Source organism: Bos taurus, chromosome 22 (assembly GCF_002263795.3).
Source record: "Bos taurus isolate L1 Dominette 01449 registration number 42190680 breed Hereford chromosome 22, ARS-UCD2.0, whole genome shotgun sequence".
NCBI classification, from domain to species: Eukaryota; Metazoa; Chordata; class Mammalia; order Artiodactyla; family Bovidae; genus Bos; species Bos taurus.
In genome coordinates this window covers 16812751-16828751 of record NC_037349.1, presented here as the reverse complement: position 1 = coordinate 16828751, position 16001 = coordinate 16812751, and the positions used below count along the sequence as shown (strand labels likewise).

At 54.6% G+C, this 16001-nt stretch overlaps 2 protein-coding genes across 3 annotated transcripts; one reads left to right on the top strand and one right to left on the bottom strand.

Moving 5' to 3' along the window:
• Positions 1-13: 13 nt before the first annotated feature.
• On the top strand, positions 14-8191 carry CRELD1 (cysteine rich with EGF like domains 1). Its single transcript, NM_001014851.3, is given in 11 exon segments — positions 14-80; positions 601-793; positions 1016-1098; positions 3685-3795; positions 4101-4192; positions 4863-5039; positions 5124-5219; positions 6097-6180; positions 6361-6456; positions 6637-6771; positions 7530-8191. Coding segments are annotated over 10 exon segments (1263 nt in total). The 5' UTR covers positions 14-80; positions 601-619; the 3' UTR covers positions 7745-8191.
• Positions 8192-8976: 785 nt separating this feature from the next.
• PRRT3 (proline rich transmembrane protein 3) lies at positions 8977-15814 on the bottom strand. Of its 2 annotated transcripts, none has more exons than XM_003587616.6 (4): positions 15667-15814; positions 12056-13130; positions 11691-11846; positions 8977-11096 (listed from the first exon to the last, which is right to left on the bottom strand). In XM_003587616.6, exons 1-4 carry the CDS (start codon positions 15733-15735, stop codon positions 9337-9339), a joined length of 3060 nt encoding a protein of 1019 aa, XP_003587664.1. In that variant the 5' UTR covers positions 15736-15814; the 3' UTR covers positions 8977-9336. The 2 variants fall into 2 exon arrangements, with proteins under 2 accessions (XP_003587664.1, XP_005222668.1); XM_005222611.5 differs by lacking the exon at positions 15667-15814 and adding an exon at positions 15416-15632.
• Positions 15815-16001: the final 187 nt, after the last annotated feature.

The window sequence follows — 16001 nt, the reverse complement described above, 5'->3', positions numbered from 1 at the left end:
CCGGCTGCGGAGTCGGCGGCGGGTGCACGTTTTACGCAGCCGCGGCGTTGGGAAGACAGCTGCTGGCGACCGCGGGCTGGGTGGGTTGTCCCTTCCTCCTCCGCGGCCTATGTGGATCTGGATCCTTCCTTGCCCGCTAGTGGGCCATGCCTTTGCCGTCTGAAGGCCCTGGACCTGACCTCTTCATATCCGGATCCGGGCTCCTCCCCCCGCCCCCACACGGGGGTTCCGGACTCCTCCCCCCAAGACCGTCCGTCCGGAATCTTCTCCCGCAGTATTAGGAATCTAACCAGTTCTCCATAATCCCGCTGATTCAGCCTTTTAGAACCGTATTCCGACACTAAAACGATGGGCTGACTCCTACCTCCTTGCCGAGGATCCTAGCCATCTACCCCAGCAGCGACGAGGATAACTTATTACCATCCTGGAATTTTAGAATAGCTTCCTTTCCCTGTCTTCCCTCCCTCGGACTTAACCCAGTCTAGCCTTGTTTTCTTATACCACAGATCTGGGCCCCCAGACCCGCAGCACCGCAAATCCCACCCTTTTCTTTCCCACTTGGCTTCCCTAGTGAACCCTCCCCATATCCTCTGTCTACAGGTCCCCAGCCTGGGAAAAGATGGCCCCAAGATCCTCAAGGGGCATAGCCCCAGCTATGCTCTGTGGTTTGAGCCTCTTCCTTGGCTTCCCAGGCCTGGTCTGGGTCCAAATTTCTGTGCCTCCCCAATCTTCTCCCCACACTGAGCCCCATCCGTGTCACACCTGCCGGGGACTGGTTGACAGCTTCAACAAGGTGGGTGCATCAGCAGTATAAGAGGGAGGGGCCAGCTACTGTAACACAGTGGTTGAGAGTTGGGAGCTCTGGGATACAAGCCTGTATGAACTCATGTCCCAGCTTGGTTACTTGCTATTTGAATAGACTTGGGCAGGTTGCCTCTCTGCCTCAGTTTCTTGGTTTGTGAAATACAAGTGCTAGGATGTGCCAGGCAATATTAATAATTTTCTCCATTTCCAGGGCCTGGAGAGAACCATCCGGGACAACTTTGGAGGTGGAAACACTGCTTGGGAGGAAGAGAAGTTGTCCAAATACAAAGACAGGTAAGAAAGAGGCTGGAGGGGTGAGTTTGTATACCTAACATTCCCAGTCTCTGCTATGCTGGTAGAGGCCTAGAGACACGTGGAGAGGACTTACTCAACCAATGTTGCTGAATATAGGACAGCACTAAACAAGCCAATCAGAATCCCTCCTTCAGGGAGCTTACATTCTAGTAGAGGAGACAGTGAATAGATAAGTTGTTATTGTTTAATCACTAAGTCACGTCTGACCCTTTTGCAAGCCCGTGGACAGTAGCCCGCCAGGCTCCTCTGCCCATGGGATTTCCCAGGCAAGAATACTGGAGCTGGTTGCCATTTCTTCTCCACGGGATCTTTCCGACTCAGGGATCAAATCCACATCTCCTGTATTAACAAGCAGATTCTTTACCACTGAGCCACCAGGGAAGCCCAAATAAATTAATAATGTCATATCAGGTGAAGAATGGTAAAGCAGGATGGACTGCAGATTGGTGGGAGACATGGCATTCAGCATATGACATTTGAACAGAGACCTGAGGTGCAGAAGCAGACTGTGCAACAGTTCAGGAAAGGGTTTGGACAGAGCGGGACTGAGCTTGATGTATTTCAGAAGTGGTTGGATTTGGAGTAAACTGAAGGGAGAGTGGCAGAAGATGAAGGCACAGGGCCCGGAAAGTCACAAAAAGACATTTAGATTTTGTTCTGAGTATATCAGGAAGTCATTGGAAGTTTTGAAGCTGGGAAGTGATAACAGTTTTATTTGTACCTACAAAAGGTCTCTCACATGGGCACAGGAAAACCAGTTGGGAGGCTAGGTCATAGACTAGGCATGTTGGCAGTGGTGGATGTGGTGAGAAAGGGTCAGAGTCTGGGTTTATTTTGCAGATAGGATAGAACGTGATGATGGAATCATCATGAAGTGTGAGAGGTTTGGGGCCTGCGCAACTGGGTGAATAGTGGGACTTTTCTGAGATGAGATAAATGGGTCTAGGGGAGGCATGGAATCAGGTGTTCTCATTGAACATGTTGGGCTGAAACGTCCATTAAATAGTCAAATAGAGTTAGATGTAGGAGTCAGGAGTTCAGGGGAGAAATAGGGCTGGAAACATGAATTTGATAGTCATCAACATATAGTCAGTGTATAAAGCCAGGGAACAAGATGAGATTATATTGAGAGGAGAGGCTGAGTCCTAGACCCTTTAGCTTTTCAGAGTCCAATTGGGAAGAGGAATCGCCATGCTTGAAATTAGACCATGTTGTCAGTTGGGATCCTTTGTACCTTCGGGAAGGTCACTTCACCTTTGATCCTCTATTTCCTTATCTGTAAATTGGGAGTATTAATGTCAATCCAATTTTATATGATTGTGGTAAAGATTAAACTGTGATTAAACCACTAGAAAGAAAAGTTTTGGTACTCTGTAACATTGGTCATTTTCCTTTCCCTCAGTGGGCCTCATTTTCCTCATTTGGGAATGAAGGGATTGACCAAGGTAACCCTAAGGGCAATTCTAGCTCTATAATGGTTCCTGTTTTGTGGTTTTATTTTAAATCACCACGTCCCATATGCCAGGCACTGTGCAAGACCCTTTAAGCATAATGTAATACATTTTTTGTATTGCATATATACTAAATTTTTTTTATTGTTGTAAAATGGAATAACACAAAATTTACCATTAGATATACTAATGTATATTAAATATATATTTAGTATGTTCAGTGTTTTGCAACTATTACCATCATCTAGTTCCCAAACAATTTCATCCCCCAGAAGAGAAACTCCATCTCCATGGAGCATCATTCTCTCTTCCCCCAGCTGCTGGAAACCACTAATCTGCTATCTGTCTCCGAGGATTTGCTGATTCTGTTGGAATCATACAATATGGCCTTTTATGTCTGGCTTCTTGCACTCAGCATAATGTTTTCAGGGTTCATCCACTTTGTAGCAAGTATCAGTACTTTATTACTTTTTAAGGCTTAGTTATGTTCTGTTGCATTAATAGACCACATTTGTTTATCCATTTATCAGTTGATGGACATTTGGGTTGTTTATACCTTTTGGCTACTGTGTATAGTATTGCTGTGAACCTTTGTGTACAAGTTTTTGTTTGAACACCTGTTTTGCATTCTTTTGGCGAAGTATCCAGGAGTGGAATTACTGAGTCATATGGTGATTCCATGTTTAACTTATGGAGAAACTGCCGAATGGTTTCCACAGTGGCTGCACCATTTTTCATTCCCACCTGCTATGTAGGAGGGTTCCAGTTTCTCCACATCCTTGCCAACACTTGTTATATGATATGTTTTTAACTACATCTACCGAGCAAGGCTATTATATTCTGTTGTGCAGATGCAGGGACTGAGCTGTCTTCCAGCAAACCTACAGGGGAGCCATTGTCCCATTTTACAGATAAGAAAACATGTTCAGGAGAGGCTAAATGACCTGCCCAAGGTCACACCACTAGATTGGAACCCAGATCTGTCTGACTCCCAAAACTAGCACCCCTTGGCCTGTGGCCTTTGACATTGTCTGGCATCAGGTGGGGGAAGGGATTATAAGAGGGTAGTAGGTGGGCTGGAGTGTGTTCCTACCACCCGTCCCTGTCCCGTCAGTGAGACCCGCCTGGTAGAGGTGCTTGAGGGCGTGTGCAGCAAGTCGGATTTCGAGTGCCACCGCCTGCTGGAGCTGAGTGAGGAGCTGGTGGAGAGCTGGTGGTTTCACAAGTGAGTGAGAGGGGCCTTCCTGGGTGGGGCTCAGGCCAGGCCCGGCTGGTAATGCAGGGGGTGGCGAGCTAGCGGCTATGTCCTCCTTTGGCTCCTTCCTCCAAACCCAGGTGTGCCAAGGACTTCTGGGGAACCCAGGCTCCCACTCTGAGCTGCAGTCTGCAACTCTGCCAGTCAAGAAGAGGGCGGCCTTATGGGTCCTGTGCCCACAATGGCTGTATCACAGATGCTGTGGGAGGTTGGGGGAGGGGGGGTGGGCGGCGCCTCTGACTCTGTCTCAGCCCCCGCACTGTCCCCCTCCTCAGGCAGCAGGAAGCCCCTGACCTCTTCCAGTGGCTCTGCTCAGATTCCCTGAAGCTCTGCTGCCCTTCAGGCACCTTCGGGCCCTCCTGCCTTCGTGAGTTTTTCCAGGTCTTCTTGGGGGCTGGAAGGGAACTGCTGGGGCCAGGGGTCCAGTTGTGGCCCTGCCCCTGGCTGGCTCTGTGAGCTTGGGCTCCTCAGATTACTTCGCTGGACCTTGGTTCTCACCTACCTCACAGAGCTGGTTGGTGAGATGAGCAAATCAATGGGGAATGACTCTGAAAAGAGATATGGGGCTAGACTGAGTCAGATGGGACCATGGTTTCTATCATGTATTTGAGAAATCTGCCCCCCGCCCCCAGCCCCACCTTTCCCATGCCTGGACTAAGGGACTAAGGTATGACCTTCTTAGGGACAGGCAGGTGTTGCCTTGAAGCCCCTGCTGTCACCAGTTTTTTTTCCACGAAGTCTTGAGACAGGAGCTGAACTCACTCCCAGCCCCTTTTGAGAAATCTCTCTTGCAGTTGCACATATAAAGAGTTAGCAACAAAGATGGTCAATTCAGTCTTCCTAAAAGAAAAGATTTGTAAATAACCTAACCATTCCACAATGGAATGGTTAGATAAATTTCATAAAGTTTTATGACAGAATATTATGGCATTGTTAAAATGGTTTCTTCTCCAAAAATGTTTACTGACATGGGAGAAAATACTCTCTACATACAAAGTTGTATTTATGACCCCACCTGGTTCGGTGTCTGCCCACAGCCTGTCCTGGGGGTGCGGAGCGGCCCTGCGGTGGCTACGGCCATTGTGAAGGGGAAGGGACTCGAGGGGGCAGCGGGCACTGTGACTGCCAAGCTGGCTACGGGGGTGAGGCCTGTGGCCAGTGCGGCCTCGGCTACTTTGAAGCGGAGCGCAACGCCAGCCATCTGGTATGTTCGGGTAGGTAGCCCAGAGGCGCGGCGCCGGGCAGGGGTGTGTGGGATACCTGCCTGCCCACCCTCATACTTCCTCCGTTCCGCCCAGCTTGCTTTGGCCCCTGTGCACGCTGCTCAGGACCTGAGGAATCACACTGTCTACAGTGCAAGAAGGGCTGGGCCCTGCATCACCTTAAGTGTGTAGGTGAGTGGCACCCTGTCTGGGAGGGCAGGCAAGGTCTCGGGCTTGGTGACCGACCGACATACATATCTCTAGGCTCGACCAGTGCAGTCTGCATCTTCATAGAGAAATACCAACCTGCAAAAGTGGGAAAGTAACCAGGCACTTTCAGTACAGACCAATTGTTGTATAGCGGGAAATGTGTCTCATCCAGTTTGGTGGTGGGGAGTCAGGAAAGGCCTCTTGGAGGAGGTGTCACTTGGGTCTGGTCTTGAAGATTGGATAAGGGTTAGCCAGGGGAATGAGGATAAACTTGGGGTCAGGAAACCTGTGTTCGAGACTTAGTTTGGTCCCTGTCTAGTCATTTAGATAGACGAGGGTAAAGGCTAAGCCGCTGTAACAGAAAGATCCCCAAAGACTGTGGCTTAGTGAATATAGAGGTTTATTTTCATGTCATATCAGTGTTGAAGCCGGTGATCCAGGCTAGCAGAAAAGCTCTGCTTATCACGGTCATTAGGACCTGGATTCCTTCTGTCATACTGTGCAGTCATGGGCATCTCTTTGTTTCACCATCTGGCACTGAGGAGGTGAGGTAGAGAAGAAGGGGCACAGAGGATCTAAGTCCATTGTTTTAAGCGAAAAGTGCAGCACGTCACTTTTGTCTGCATCCCGTTGGCCAAAACTCAGTCCCAAGGCCACAGTTAGCTGCAAAGTTGAAAACCAGTAGTCTCCAGTTGGCCAGGCGGAGTCCAGCTGCACCCCTGTATCTGTGGCGGCGGACAGCCTGCTGTCTCAGCCACACTCTTTGAGCCTGGGCAAGTCCTTTCCCAACAACCATGGCCTCAGCTTCCCTGTGAGTGAAATGGGGATTGAAGTCCCCACCCTGCCGGCCTCTTCGCAGACATTGATGAATGCGGCACGGAGCGAGCCAGCTGTGGAGCTGACCAGTTTTGTGTGAACACGGAGGGCTCCTACGAGTGCCGGGGTGAGTGTCTGCTCCTGTCTCTGGGGACAGCTATGGGGAGGGTTGGGGGAGCTGCTCCACGCCTTTCCCCACAAACTGCCACCTTGCCAGGTGCCCCAACCCCTCCACCCTAGGTCCCTTCTGGAGCAGGGCTCCCCCAGGCCTACAGGCAGCTCGCCCCCATCTCTCTTCCTGCTCCAGACTGTGCCAAGGCCTGCCTGGGCTGCATGGGGGCGGGACCCGGCCGCTGTAAGAAGTGTAGCCCTGGCTACCAGCAGGTGGGCTCCAAGTGTCTCGGTGAGTGTCCTGCCACCCAGGAGGGCCTCGCCCACCACGAATTGACAGGGGCTGGACTGTGGACGGGGTGTGGGAAGGAAGGGCGGAATGTTGTCTGAGCCAGGGCAGAGGGGTGTCAGGATGTGAGTGAGATGGGACCCTGGCGGTCAGGGCTCTGAGCCCTCCTTGCCCTCCCTCAAGATGTGGACGAGTGTGAGACGGCGGTGTGTCCGGGGGAGAACCAACAATGTGAGAACACCGAGGGCAGTTACCGCTGCATCTGTGCTGATGGCTACAAACAGATGGAGGGCATCTGTGTGAAGGAGCAGATCCCAGGTGAGCCCCAGGAACCTGGGGAGGGGAGTTCCTCAATACAGGGGGAGGGCCAGCAAGCCCCTCGTCTGGGCAGCTGCAGACCTTCCCTTCCCCACCCCTTCACAAGGCTGCCCTGGCACAAGAACCCCACCGCCCAGGCTGGCTTTCGGTGGCCTCACCCTTCCCAGGGTAGAAAGGAAATCTGACTTGGTGTCAAATCATTCTGCCTTTCCAAGCCTCTTTCCCCATCTGTCCTTGCCCTGCTGCTGAGGGCTGTTGTAGGCTGTGGGTGTGATGAGACGAAGGACAATCACAATGATGGTGATAGTGACCACTTCCATGGTTTCAAACTGCATGTCACATGCTGTTCCAGGCATGTTGTACATATTGACTGATTTCACCCCTAAAATAGGATGTGATGGATCTTATTTTCATCTCCACTCTGCATAGTGGAAACAGGGACACAGATGAAACAGCTCGCCCAGGGCCCCATGGTAAGCAGGTGGCAGAGCTGGATGTCAAATCCAGGTGCTCTGACTCTGGAGCCGGGCTTGTACACATGCTCTGACATGACAGTCTCATGGCCTTGGGCAAACCTCTCGGCACCCCAGTTTTCCATTTAGTGAAACATGGATAATAACTGCCCATCTGGGAGTTGTTCTCAGCGGTGAATGACGCTGTGTGCTGGTGTGCCCAGCGGGCATGTTTGTGGCAGTGATGATCAGGTGTGTAGGAGGCTCCAGAAAGAGAAAATGGTGACAGGCGCTTCTCTTGCTCAGAGTCAGCGGGCTTCTTCTCGGAGATGACGGAGGACGAGCTGGTGGTGCTGCAGCAGATGTTCTTCGGTGTCATCATCTGCGCACTGGCCACACTGGCCGCCAAGGGTGACTTGGTCTTTACCGCCATCTTCATTGGAGCTGTGGCAGCCATGACTGGCTATTGGTTGTCAGAGCGCAGTGACCGTGTGCTGGAGGGCTTCATCAAGGGCAGATAATCGCTGCCACACCTGCATCATCTCCTCCTGCCCAGGCTGCCCCTGAGGTCGGGACTCTCCCATCTGGACACTTGAGGCACTTGCTTTATTTTTGAGAGTGGGGTAAGCACCCACTCCGCACTTTATAGAGCAGCCCAGACACCAGGCCCCTGGAGTGAAAAAGTAGCCCCAAGGGTAGGTGCCTTGAGATCTTGACTTTGGGGCACTGGGCCAGCTTCACAATGTGTGAATTTTTTTTAAACAGTGTCTCCTCGTTGTGGCTGCTGGTGAGCTTTGGCCCTTGCCCAGGGTGAGGCTGGGGGAAGGTGTCCCTGCAGGGGTAGGCCCTTCACAGCCCCCTCCTGCCAGCTGCATGCTGCCAGTTCCTGTTCTGTACTCACCCCCTGCCCCTCAGCCACTGATTTATTTATTCATCTCAGGAAATAAAGAAAGGTCTTAGAAAATGGAGAATCTTGTCTTCCTACCTGTTCCCACCTGCTGTGGGTTGGCTTAAGCTACTGAGAGCCCTCCACCCTTGGGGAAGTTTCCTAAAGCCCTGGGAAACTGAGGGCTCTCTTGATGGGAGGAGTAGAGGGAATGCAAAGGAGAGCCTTGGCCCTGAAATATGTTAAGAGAAGGGGGATGGCGGAACCAAGCTTAGGAATGGAACTTTCTTAGTTCAGTACTGCCTATCATTTGCCAAAGGACCCTGACAAATGACTCTTCTCTAAAAAATGACTCTTCTATAAAATGGGCATAATAATGCTTCCCATCCAGGCTTAATGTGAGAATTAAGGTGATACAAAGAGCTGAAAAGTGTACAGCAGATAGATATTCCATGAAACATTGGTAGCCATTATTTTTAAAGCCTCCAAGAGGACTTCCCTGGTGGTTGAGTGGTTAAGAATCTGCCTGCCAGTGCAGGGGACACGGGCTCGATCCCTGGTCCAGGAAGATTCCATGTGCCAACGGGCAACTAAGCCCATTCGCCACAACTACGGAAGCCCTCATGACCTTGAGCCCATGCTCCACAACCAAAGTAGCCCTCCCTGGCCACTGGCCAAGACTAGAGAAAACCCACACACAGCAAGGAAGACCCGGTGCAGACCAAAAAAACCAGCCTCAGAGGGTTGAGTGCCCTTTGGAATTCCTCCCTTCCACAGTACACACAGGACTTGGAATCACTAGGTGGGTGGGTGAAGGGGGCCATCTCCTCTAAACAGGATCCTGGCAAGGGCAGAAGGAGGCATGAGCCAAGTCCTAAGGTTTATTTCTTTGGCACAAAGAGGACAGTCTGGACAAGCAAGACTCATCTCCACCCTGGGGAATCTGGAGGGGATGTTTCGGGCACCTGCATCCTGTTCCCCATTCTCAAATCCGTGCATGTCCACCCTGTATTCCGTATAAGTCTCGGCCTTTGTGCAAAATACCCGCTGAAAAAAATAGAGATATTTTAAAAAACAAAAATCCTGGGCTGGGGGTGGGTTCATGTCTGGCTGTCTCCGGAGGTTGCATTCAGTTGGAGGCCCAGGAATACTCCTGGAATGTCTTTCAAATGCTCAAAGTCCCAGAAGGTCTGCGCTCGGGGCCCTGGTCCTGAGTTTCTGGACCCCTCAGAGCTCGATGGTGTCACTGGAGGCGCTGCGCGAGTCTCCAGTCTTGCAGCGAGGCTGGACCCCATTCTGGGGCTCCCCAGACCATGCGGGAGCCGGGGCAGGAGCTGGTGTAGACAGTAGCTGCACTGTGCTGGGCAGCTCATCCAGGGGCAGACTGTCCACCGACGACAGCCCGTGGCGCCACGGGTTCCAGCTAATCTTGAGCGAGCCCCGGGAGAAGCTGTCCACGGAGCTGCCGGAAGCCGCCGCGTCAGCTTCTTCCACCACGTGTGGCGGGACCGGGCCGCGCACGCGCACATCGCTGAGCGACCGGCAGCGGCCTCGGAGGAGCGAAGAGCCCAAGCCGTCGAGCTCGGCGTCGGGGTGGCTGCCCCGGCGCGACCGCAGCGCGCCCCCGGGCGGCGGGGAGGCCAGGCAGCGGAGGCCGCAGCGTCGGAAGACGCTGTCTTGGACCAAGTGCTCTCGGAAGAGCGCGGCATCGATGCTGCGGCTCAGGTTGATGGGTGATGGCGGCCGCAGGTCCAGCTCGCTTATTGACGGCGCCGGCCCCACGCTGCTGCGGGACAGTCCGGGGCCACCCTGGGGACCGCGGCTCAGCGACGTAGCCGAACCCCAGGCGCCGGAGCTGGGCGTGGCTGGAGGCCCACCCTCCGCTGGATTGCGGATAAGGCTCTTGCTGATGTCTAGGGTACCCGCGCTGACGCCACTGGGCCCCGCATAGCAGTTGTTGGGCCGCTCCGGCACCTCGCTCTTGCTAGAGGGCGTTGGGCACGCCAGGCGCAGCAGCTTAGCCCAGCAAGCGTGCTCTGTGGGTGGCCTGGGCCGCGCGGCGGCCAGAGCGGCCAGCGCCAGGGTGAGTGCCCATGTCAGCTCCAGCAGGCGCAGCCAGAAGTGCACGCCCCACCAAGCCCACGAGAAGCGGCCCACCCGGCCCGGGCCCGGGTACAGCCAGAGCGCCGCCGCCAGCTGCAAGCCGCTGGCCAGCAGCCCCAGCGCGCCGGCCACGGCCAGCAGCCTAGGGCCCGGGCTGGCATCCCAGCCTCTCGGCCCGTCCAACAGGCGGCGACGGCACAGACAGAGAGTGCCCAGAGCCACGGCTGCGCCCCAGGCGCACGATAAGCCCTGGGCCAGAAGGTTGAGCGCAGGCCTCACCGACAGCAGGTCTGTGGTGAGCAGCCCCAAGCCGTGCGTCAACGCCAGTGCTCCCAGGAGGAGTGGGTTCTGCAGCTGCTGTGGCAGCCCCGCGCCCAGGCCCAGCAAGGTCAGGGCTGCCAACGCGGTGAGTAGCAAGGGGAAGGGCAGGTTGTAGAGCACGAGGCCGGCGCGTAAACCCAGCCGTGCCTGCGAGCCATACGGGTCGGTGAGCATGTAGGCGGATCGCAGACCCCCCGCTACCAGCACCAGCACCGCCGCTACCAGTGCCAGCCGGGGCCCAGCAGGGGCGGCTGCCAGCGAGGCCAGTGCCAACAACGCGGGCAATAGGAAGAGCACCCCCACCCCATAAACGTGCAGCTCCCAGGAAAAGCTCAGCACCCGTCGCAGGGGACCCCAGCGCAGAGGGGGTGCCGTGGCGTTGGTAGGGGGGCTGGAGGCAGGGACTGATGCCATGGAGCTGGCTGAGGGCTCCGGAGGGGGTGGCTGGCCCAGGGCGCGCTGCGTGGTGACCCGAATGAGGCCCCGGCGAGACGTCGAGGGGGCCTGGACAGGGGGTGCTGGGGGATGGCTTTGGGGGCGCCCGGGCCACTCCTCGGCTTCATCTGCAATAATAACAATATTAAAATAGCCCTTTGAAAAGTGCTTTTGATTTCCCATCATGCTCCAGTGTGGTGAACAAGTTATATAACTTTGCCAAGCACATCTGTAAAATGGGGATGGTAACAGCAACCCCCTCCTTGGGTTGCGGTGAGGATTAAACCTTTAGCATAGTCCCCAACACCCACTAAGGGTTAAATGGATGTGTCCTGCCATTTTTATTGAGATATCAGCAGTTCTCGTTAGGGGCTGCATATTAGAATCACCTGGAGATCAACTCAATCAGAATTCCTCTTGCTGGAGCCTGTGCTTTGGAATTTTTTCAAAGCTCCTCCAGTGAATTGTGGGAGTTGGAGAATCTCTTGCACTAAATAAACCCATGTTAATTTAAGACTTTTCTAGTCCCCAGAGTGCAAATGACTTCTCCCAGAGTACCCAGTGAGTAGTAGTTTATTATCCTAAGTTGTTTGAAGTTGTTGGTCAGTTCCTTTAAGGAGGCATTCATCCCCATTCATTCCCCACCCCTCCCCTATATGCTTCACACAGGTTCTTTTATTCCAGAGTACCCGCTCTGGCCAACCCCCCAGCCATGCCCTCACCTGGCTTCAGGGATCCCACAGGGCTCTCTGTTCGGTTTGCAGTTGGGCCAAGGTCCAAGGGGCCAGGGATGAGGGACTTGGGGGTACCTGGGGCCTCCACTGCACCTCTCACCCGCTGAGGGGAGATGGGATCTGCTCCATTCATTGCTGCCAACTCTGAAATAAAAAAGCAGTCATGGCTTTGCCTGACCCTCTAGCGTTCCCCCAAATCTAATCTTCCAGGAGAGAGGCATATCACCCTCATTTGCCAGAATGAGGTAAATGGGACCCAGAGGGAGCAGAGGTCACACAGAAACGGGGACATCCAGCCGCCCTGGAACACTGCCCCTCCCAGCCCTGATCAGCACCCTCACTTTGATACCCACCTGGCTTGGGCTGCCCATCAGAAGTCTCTGAGGATGGGAGATCTGACGGCTGGGGTCCTGGTGAGCCCCTGACATCAGGGAGGTGAGCCTCTTTGGGGGAGGGACTTGAAGAACTGACTTCCCAGGCCTCCCCAGCTCCAGCCGTCTTGGGCAGCTCCATGGGCTGCTCCTCAGCAGGAGGAAGGCTTCTGGCCAGTGCCAGGTCTGGTTGGGACTCAGGCTCCTGAGAGGATGCCCCCTCAGCTGGTGACACTGAGCCAGTATCAGGGGCTGCTGGACCCTGCTGGGTGGAGAGGGGGCCTTGAACTGCCTCCTGGAAGTCCTCCTCACCCCCACCCTGTTCTTCCATCCCCGGCCTCGCCACAATACCCGGGTGGGGCACAAGAGTTGGGGAAGGGCCCTTGTGGTCCTCGGGAAATGTCTCCGAGACCCTGGTCTTGCCTTTGGCCAACAGACCCTCATCTCTAGGCGGCAGCTGTCCCACTCGGCCTCCAGGTCCCCCCGACGTGGGAGGAACAGTGGCTAGCCCGAGGTGGAGTCTGGGAGTCGTGGGGAAGAAAGGAAGGTGGGGTGCCCCCACTGGATAGGGGACTGGTGCTTCTTGCTCCATAGGCTCCTGTGAGTCAGGAGGTCCTGTCCAGCCCTGAGAAATTGGCCCTCGAGCCATCTGGAGGTCGTCGGTCACTGGGAGTCCTCCTTTCTGAGCCCCGTGGGCCGCTTTAGGTCCATGCAGGGCTGGGCCAAGGGCGTCTTCAGGCCTCTCTGGCATCTCCTCAGCAGGGACCTGGGGGACACTGGCATTCCAGGGGCTCTCGTCTCGGGGGTTCTCCCAGAAGAAGTCGAAGGCCTGACGCTCCGTGTCAAGAGGGCCCTTGCCTTGGGCTCCAGGGGCCAAGTGTGGTTCTGAGTCCTCAAGGGGTCTGGGAAGGCCCCGGCCCAGGGCAGGGCTGGCCCCCAGGGACAGCAGGGGCAACAGCAGCAGGAGGCCATGCACACAGCCCCAGGGGCTGGGGGCCATGCTCCACGCTGATGCCTGGGCCTCGAGCCCTCCGCTTCCCGTCCTCACCGGATGAGCCTGAAAGAAGGAGAGGGGGATGGCGCATGAGGGGGGTCTCCGATGGCTACCCCCTGGGGGCTGGTGGGAAAGAAAGAAGCAGCTTCCTCTCTACCCGTTCCTTCCTGTTCAGCCTCTGCATGCTACCCAGAGTCCTTTTAACACTACCTCTCTGGTCATGCCACTTGCCATAATTCAGAACCTTCAGTGGTTCCGCATCACCCTCAGGAGAGAATATAAGGTCCTCTCCTGGCCTCCCAAGGCCACACCAGGCTGCTCACCTATCCCTCACCACCCACAGAACTGCCTGACACTCCACGCCTTCGATACTGCTCTTCCCTCAGGCTGGAATGCCGTCTCCCTTCTCCTTGCTGAAATCCTTTATATATAAATATATTTTAAATCCTATTCTTGAAGGCCCAGCTCAAAAATTACAGAAGTGGAGAGGGAGAGGAATATGCCCCTGCCTTTGAAGAGGGATCTGGGTTTGAATCCCAGCTTCACTAGTTTCTGGGTGACTGACTTTTCCCCTCCGCATCATGGTTTTCCCATCCGTAAAACGGGTATAATAATAGTACCCAACTCCAAGGGCCTCTTATAAGACATAACAAAACACGTGATGGGCCAGGCCCATAAATGGAGCTGAATAAGCATTAGAGCCCTCTGGCTTTTCCTTTTGTCCAGAAAGCTTTCTTTCTCACCAACCCTCTAACCATGTCAACAAATAATTGGAGCACGTACTGTGTGCCAAGCCTGGGGGATAAAGCAGTGAACAAGACTGGCAAGATCTCTGCCCTCATGGAGCTGGTGTTCTGGGTAAAAGACAGACAATGACTACTTTTAAATAAGATGGGCTATGGAGAACATAATACAGGGGTAAGAAACAGAAGAATGGGGGACGACTTTACACAGGCGTGCAAGAAAGGCCACTCAGGTGACATTTGAGCTAAATACAGAATGGGAAGAAGGAGTCATCCATTAGATGATATCCAGGAAAAGCATTTGCTGGAGGAAACAAAGTGCAAAGGCCCTTCGGCAGGCAGAAGGAGCACAGCAGACGCAGGAGAAAGGAGCAGAGGGAGATGAAATCAGGGAGGCAGGGCTTTCTCAAAAGCCACAAAAAGGCACCTGGATTTTTTTCTCAGTGTCCCACCCAGGAAGCCAAGGGAGATGACAAGCATAGAAGTTACAAGGGAGATCTGAGAAGTGTTTTAAAAGGGGGAGAGAGGCCGTTGCAGAAATCCAGGTAGGCTTTGACGGTGGCTTGTTTCAGCTTGAGTATTTCTTTCCCTGACACCTTCTCCACCCCTTCCGTCACACCGGTCACACAGCATAGTAATCTCCTGTCTCCCCCACCCGCCTGGGGCTTCTCAAGGGCTGTGTCTTTTATTTCTTGTCTCCAGTCACTGCATATGCCTCAACCAAGTATATTCCCTTACAGTTCCCCTTCCTGAGAGTCCCTAATGTAGGCGGGAGGCAGGAAGGGACCCCACAGCCAGCAGAGGGGGACAGCGGCTGTGAGAGCCAGTGCCTGGGTGAGTTTAAGGGCAGAGACCCTGTTCGATTTCTCTCTGGGGACCAGTTGTGCTCAAAGCTCCCAGGTTCCTAATCCTTGGTGGCTCACAGACACCTTGAGAAGCTGAAGAAAATGCCAGGTGGCCTCCCCGGGGAAATGTCCAAGTTCACCAAAGCTTGTGGGTAATTTTAGGGGGAATCAAAGACCCCTTAAACCCATCCCCCAAACTGAGTTTAGGCTCCGCCTCGTTAGTTCATTTCTTAAACCTGGCCCAGGCTAGGTGCTGGGGACCCGAAGAGAAGGCTCAGTTCCAGTGTCCAGAGTGGGGTTGACCTGAGGTGGAAGAACTGGAAGGCCACGGACACAGGCGCTGGTGAATAACAGTTCTCCTTTGTCAAGCTCGTCCCCACTTAGGTTCCTGTGCTAAGCTTAGCTGAATGTCCTCGATTTCATCCACCTCTCCCGACACAAGCAGGTGTGGGTATATCCATTTCATAGGGGAAGAAAGCAAGGTTCAGAGAGGCTGAGCAACTCAGCCAAGGTCACACAGGCTGCCAATGGCTATAGCAGGGGCTGTGAAACCCGCACGGACTCAGTTTACACAGGGGGTCCGAGAAGATTTGCAGAGGAGGAGGCAGTAGAGTTGGGCCTTCAAGGATAAACATATGCCATCTGCTCACCACCCCCGATCCAAGAGATGTAGTCATCTCCGGATGAGCAGGGGGCTGCCCAGCTTTGGGTTCCAGCTGCTGAAGAGATTTTTTTTTAGTGGGGAGGGTGTTCTCCCTACCTCAGGGACTGGGGAGAGGCCGTCCTGGGGGGAGGGTGCGGGCCGCCGCAGGGCAGCCTCAGGAGCCGGTCCATCTCGGGTTACCTCTCCTTTTTCTCCATCTCCTCTCCTCTGGCTCCGCGCCTTCCCGCAGTGTCCTGGGTGGGGGTAGGCGCTAGTGCAGACCCTGCCGCTCGCACCTGAGAGCGGGGCTGCAGGCCATGCTCCCTGCCGGGGCCCCTCCACTGCCCCCTCCCTAGTCCACTCCTCACCTGGGCGCCAAGCTGGCAGCCCCCGTGTTCACCTTGCGCGCGTCCCTGAAGCTGCTCTCCACGCCGCATCCTCCGAGATGCTCAGACTTGGCTAACAGAGCCCGGCGCTGCCGATAGGGGAGCCCGCCCACAGGAGTGCCGTCCCAGCTTAACCCTTTCCCCTTAAGGGTGGATTCTTCTCCCAGTCCTAACCTCCCCTCTCTGAGAGAGTCTCAGGGCTAAGAAAAGAAGCGAGGTCACCTCGGAGGGATGTGAAAATCACTTCCGCAGCATCCCTGAAAACGGGGCAGTCTCTTTTTGCATACCTCCTGTGATGGGGAGCTCACTCCCTTTGT

Bases quoted from the DNA above. Each gene is read 5' to 3' on its own strand.
- PRRT3 (XM_003587616.6), bottom strand. From the start codon at position 15,735: ATGCGGCGTGGAGAGCAGCTTCAGGGACGCGCGCAAGGTGAACACGGG. The intron at 11,847-12,055 runs GTGGGTATCAAA...TTTTTATTTCAG, and splicing joins TGATGGGCAGCCCAAGCCAG to AGTTGGCAGCAATGAATGGA. The intron at 11,097-11,690 runs GTGAGGGCATGG...TTATTATTGCAG, and splicing joins TGTGGGATCCCTGAAGCCAG to ATGAAGCCGAGGAGTGGCCC.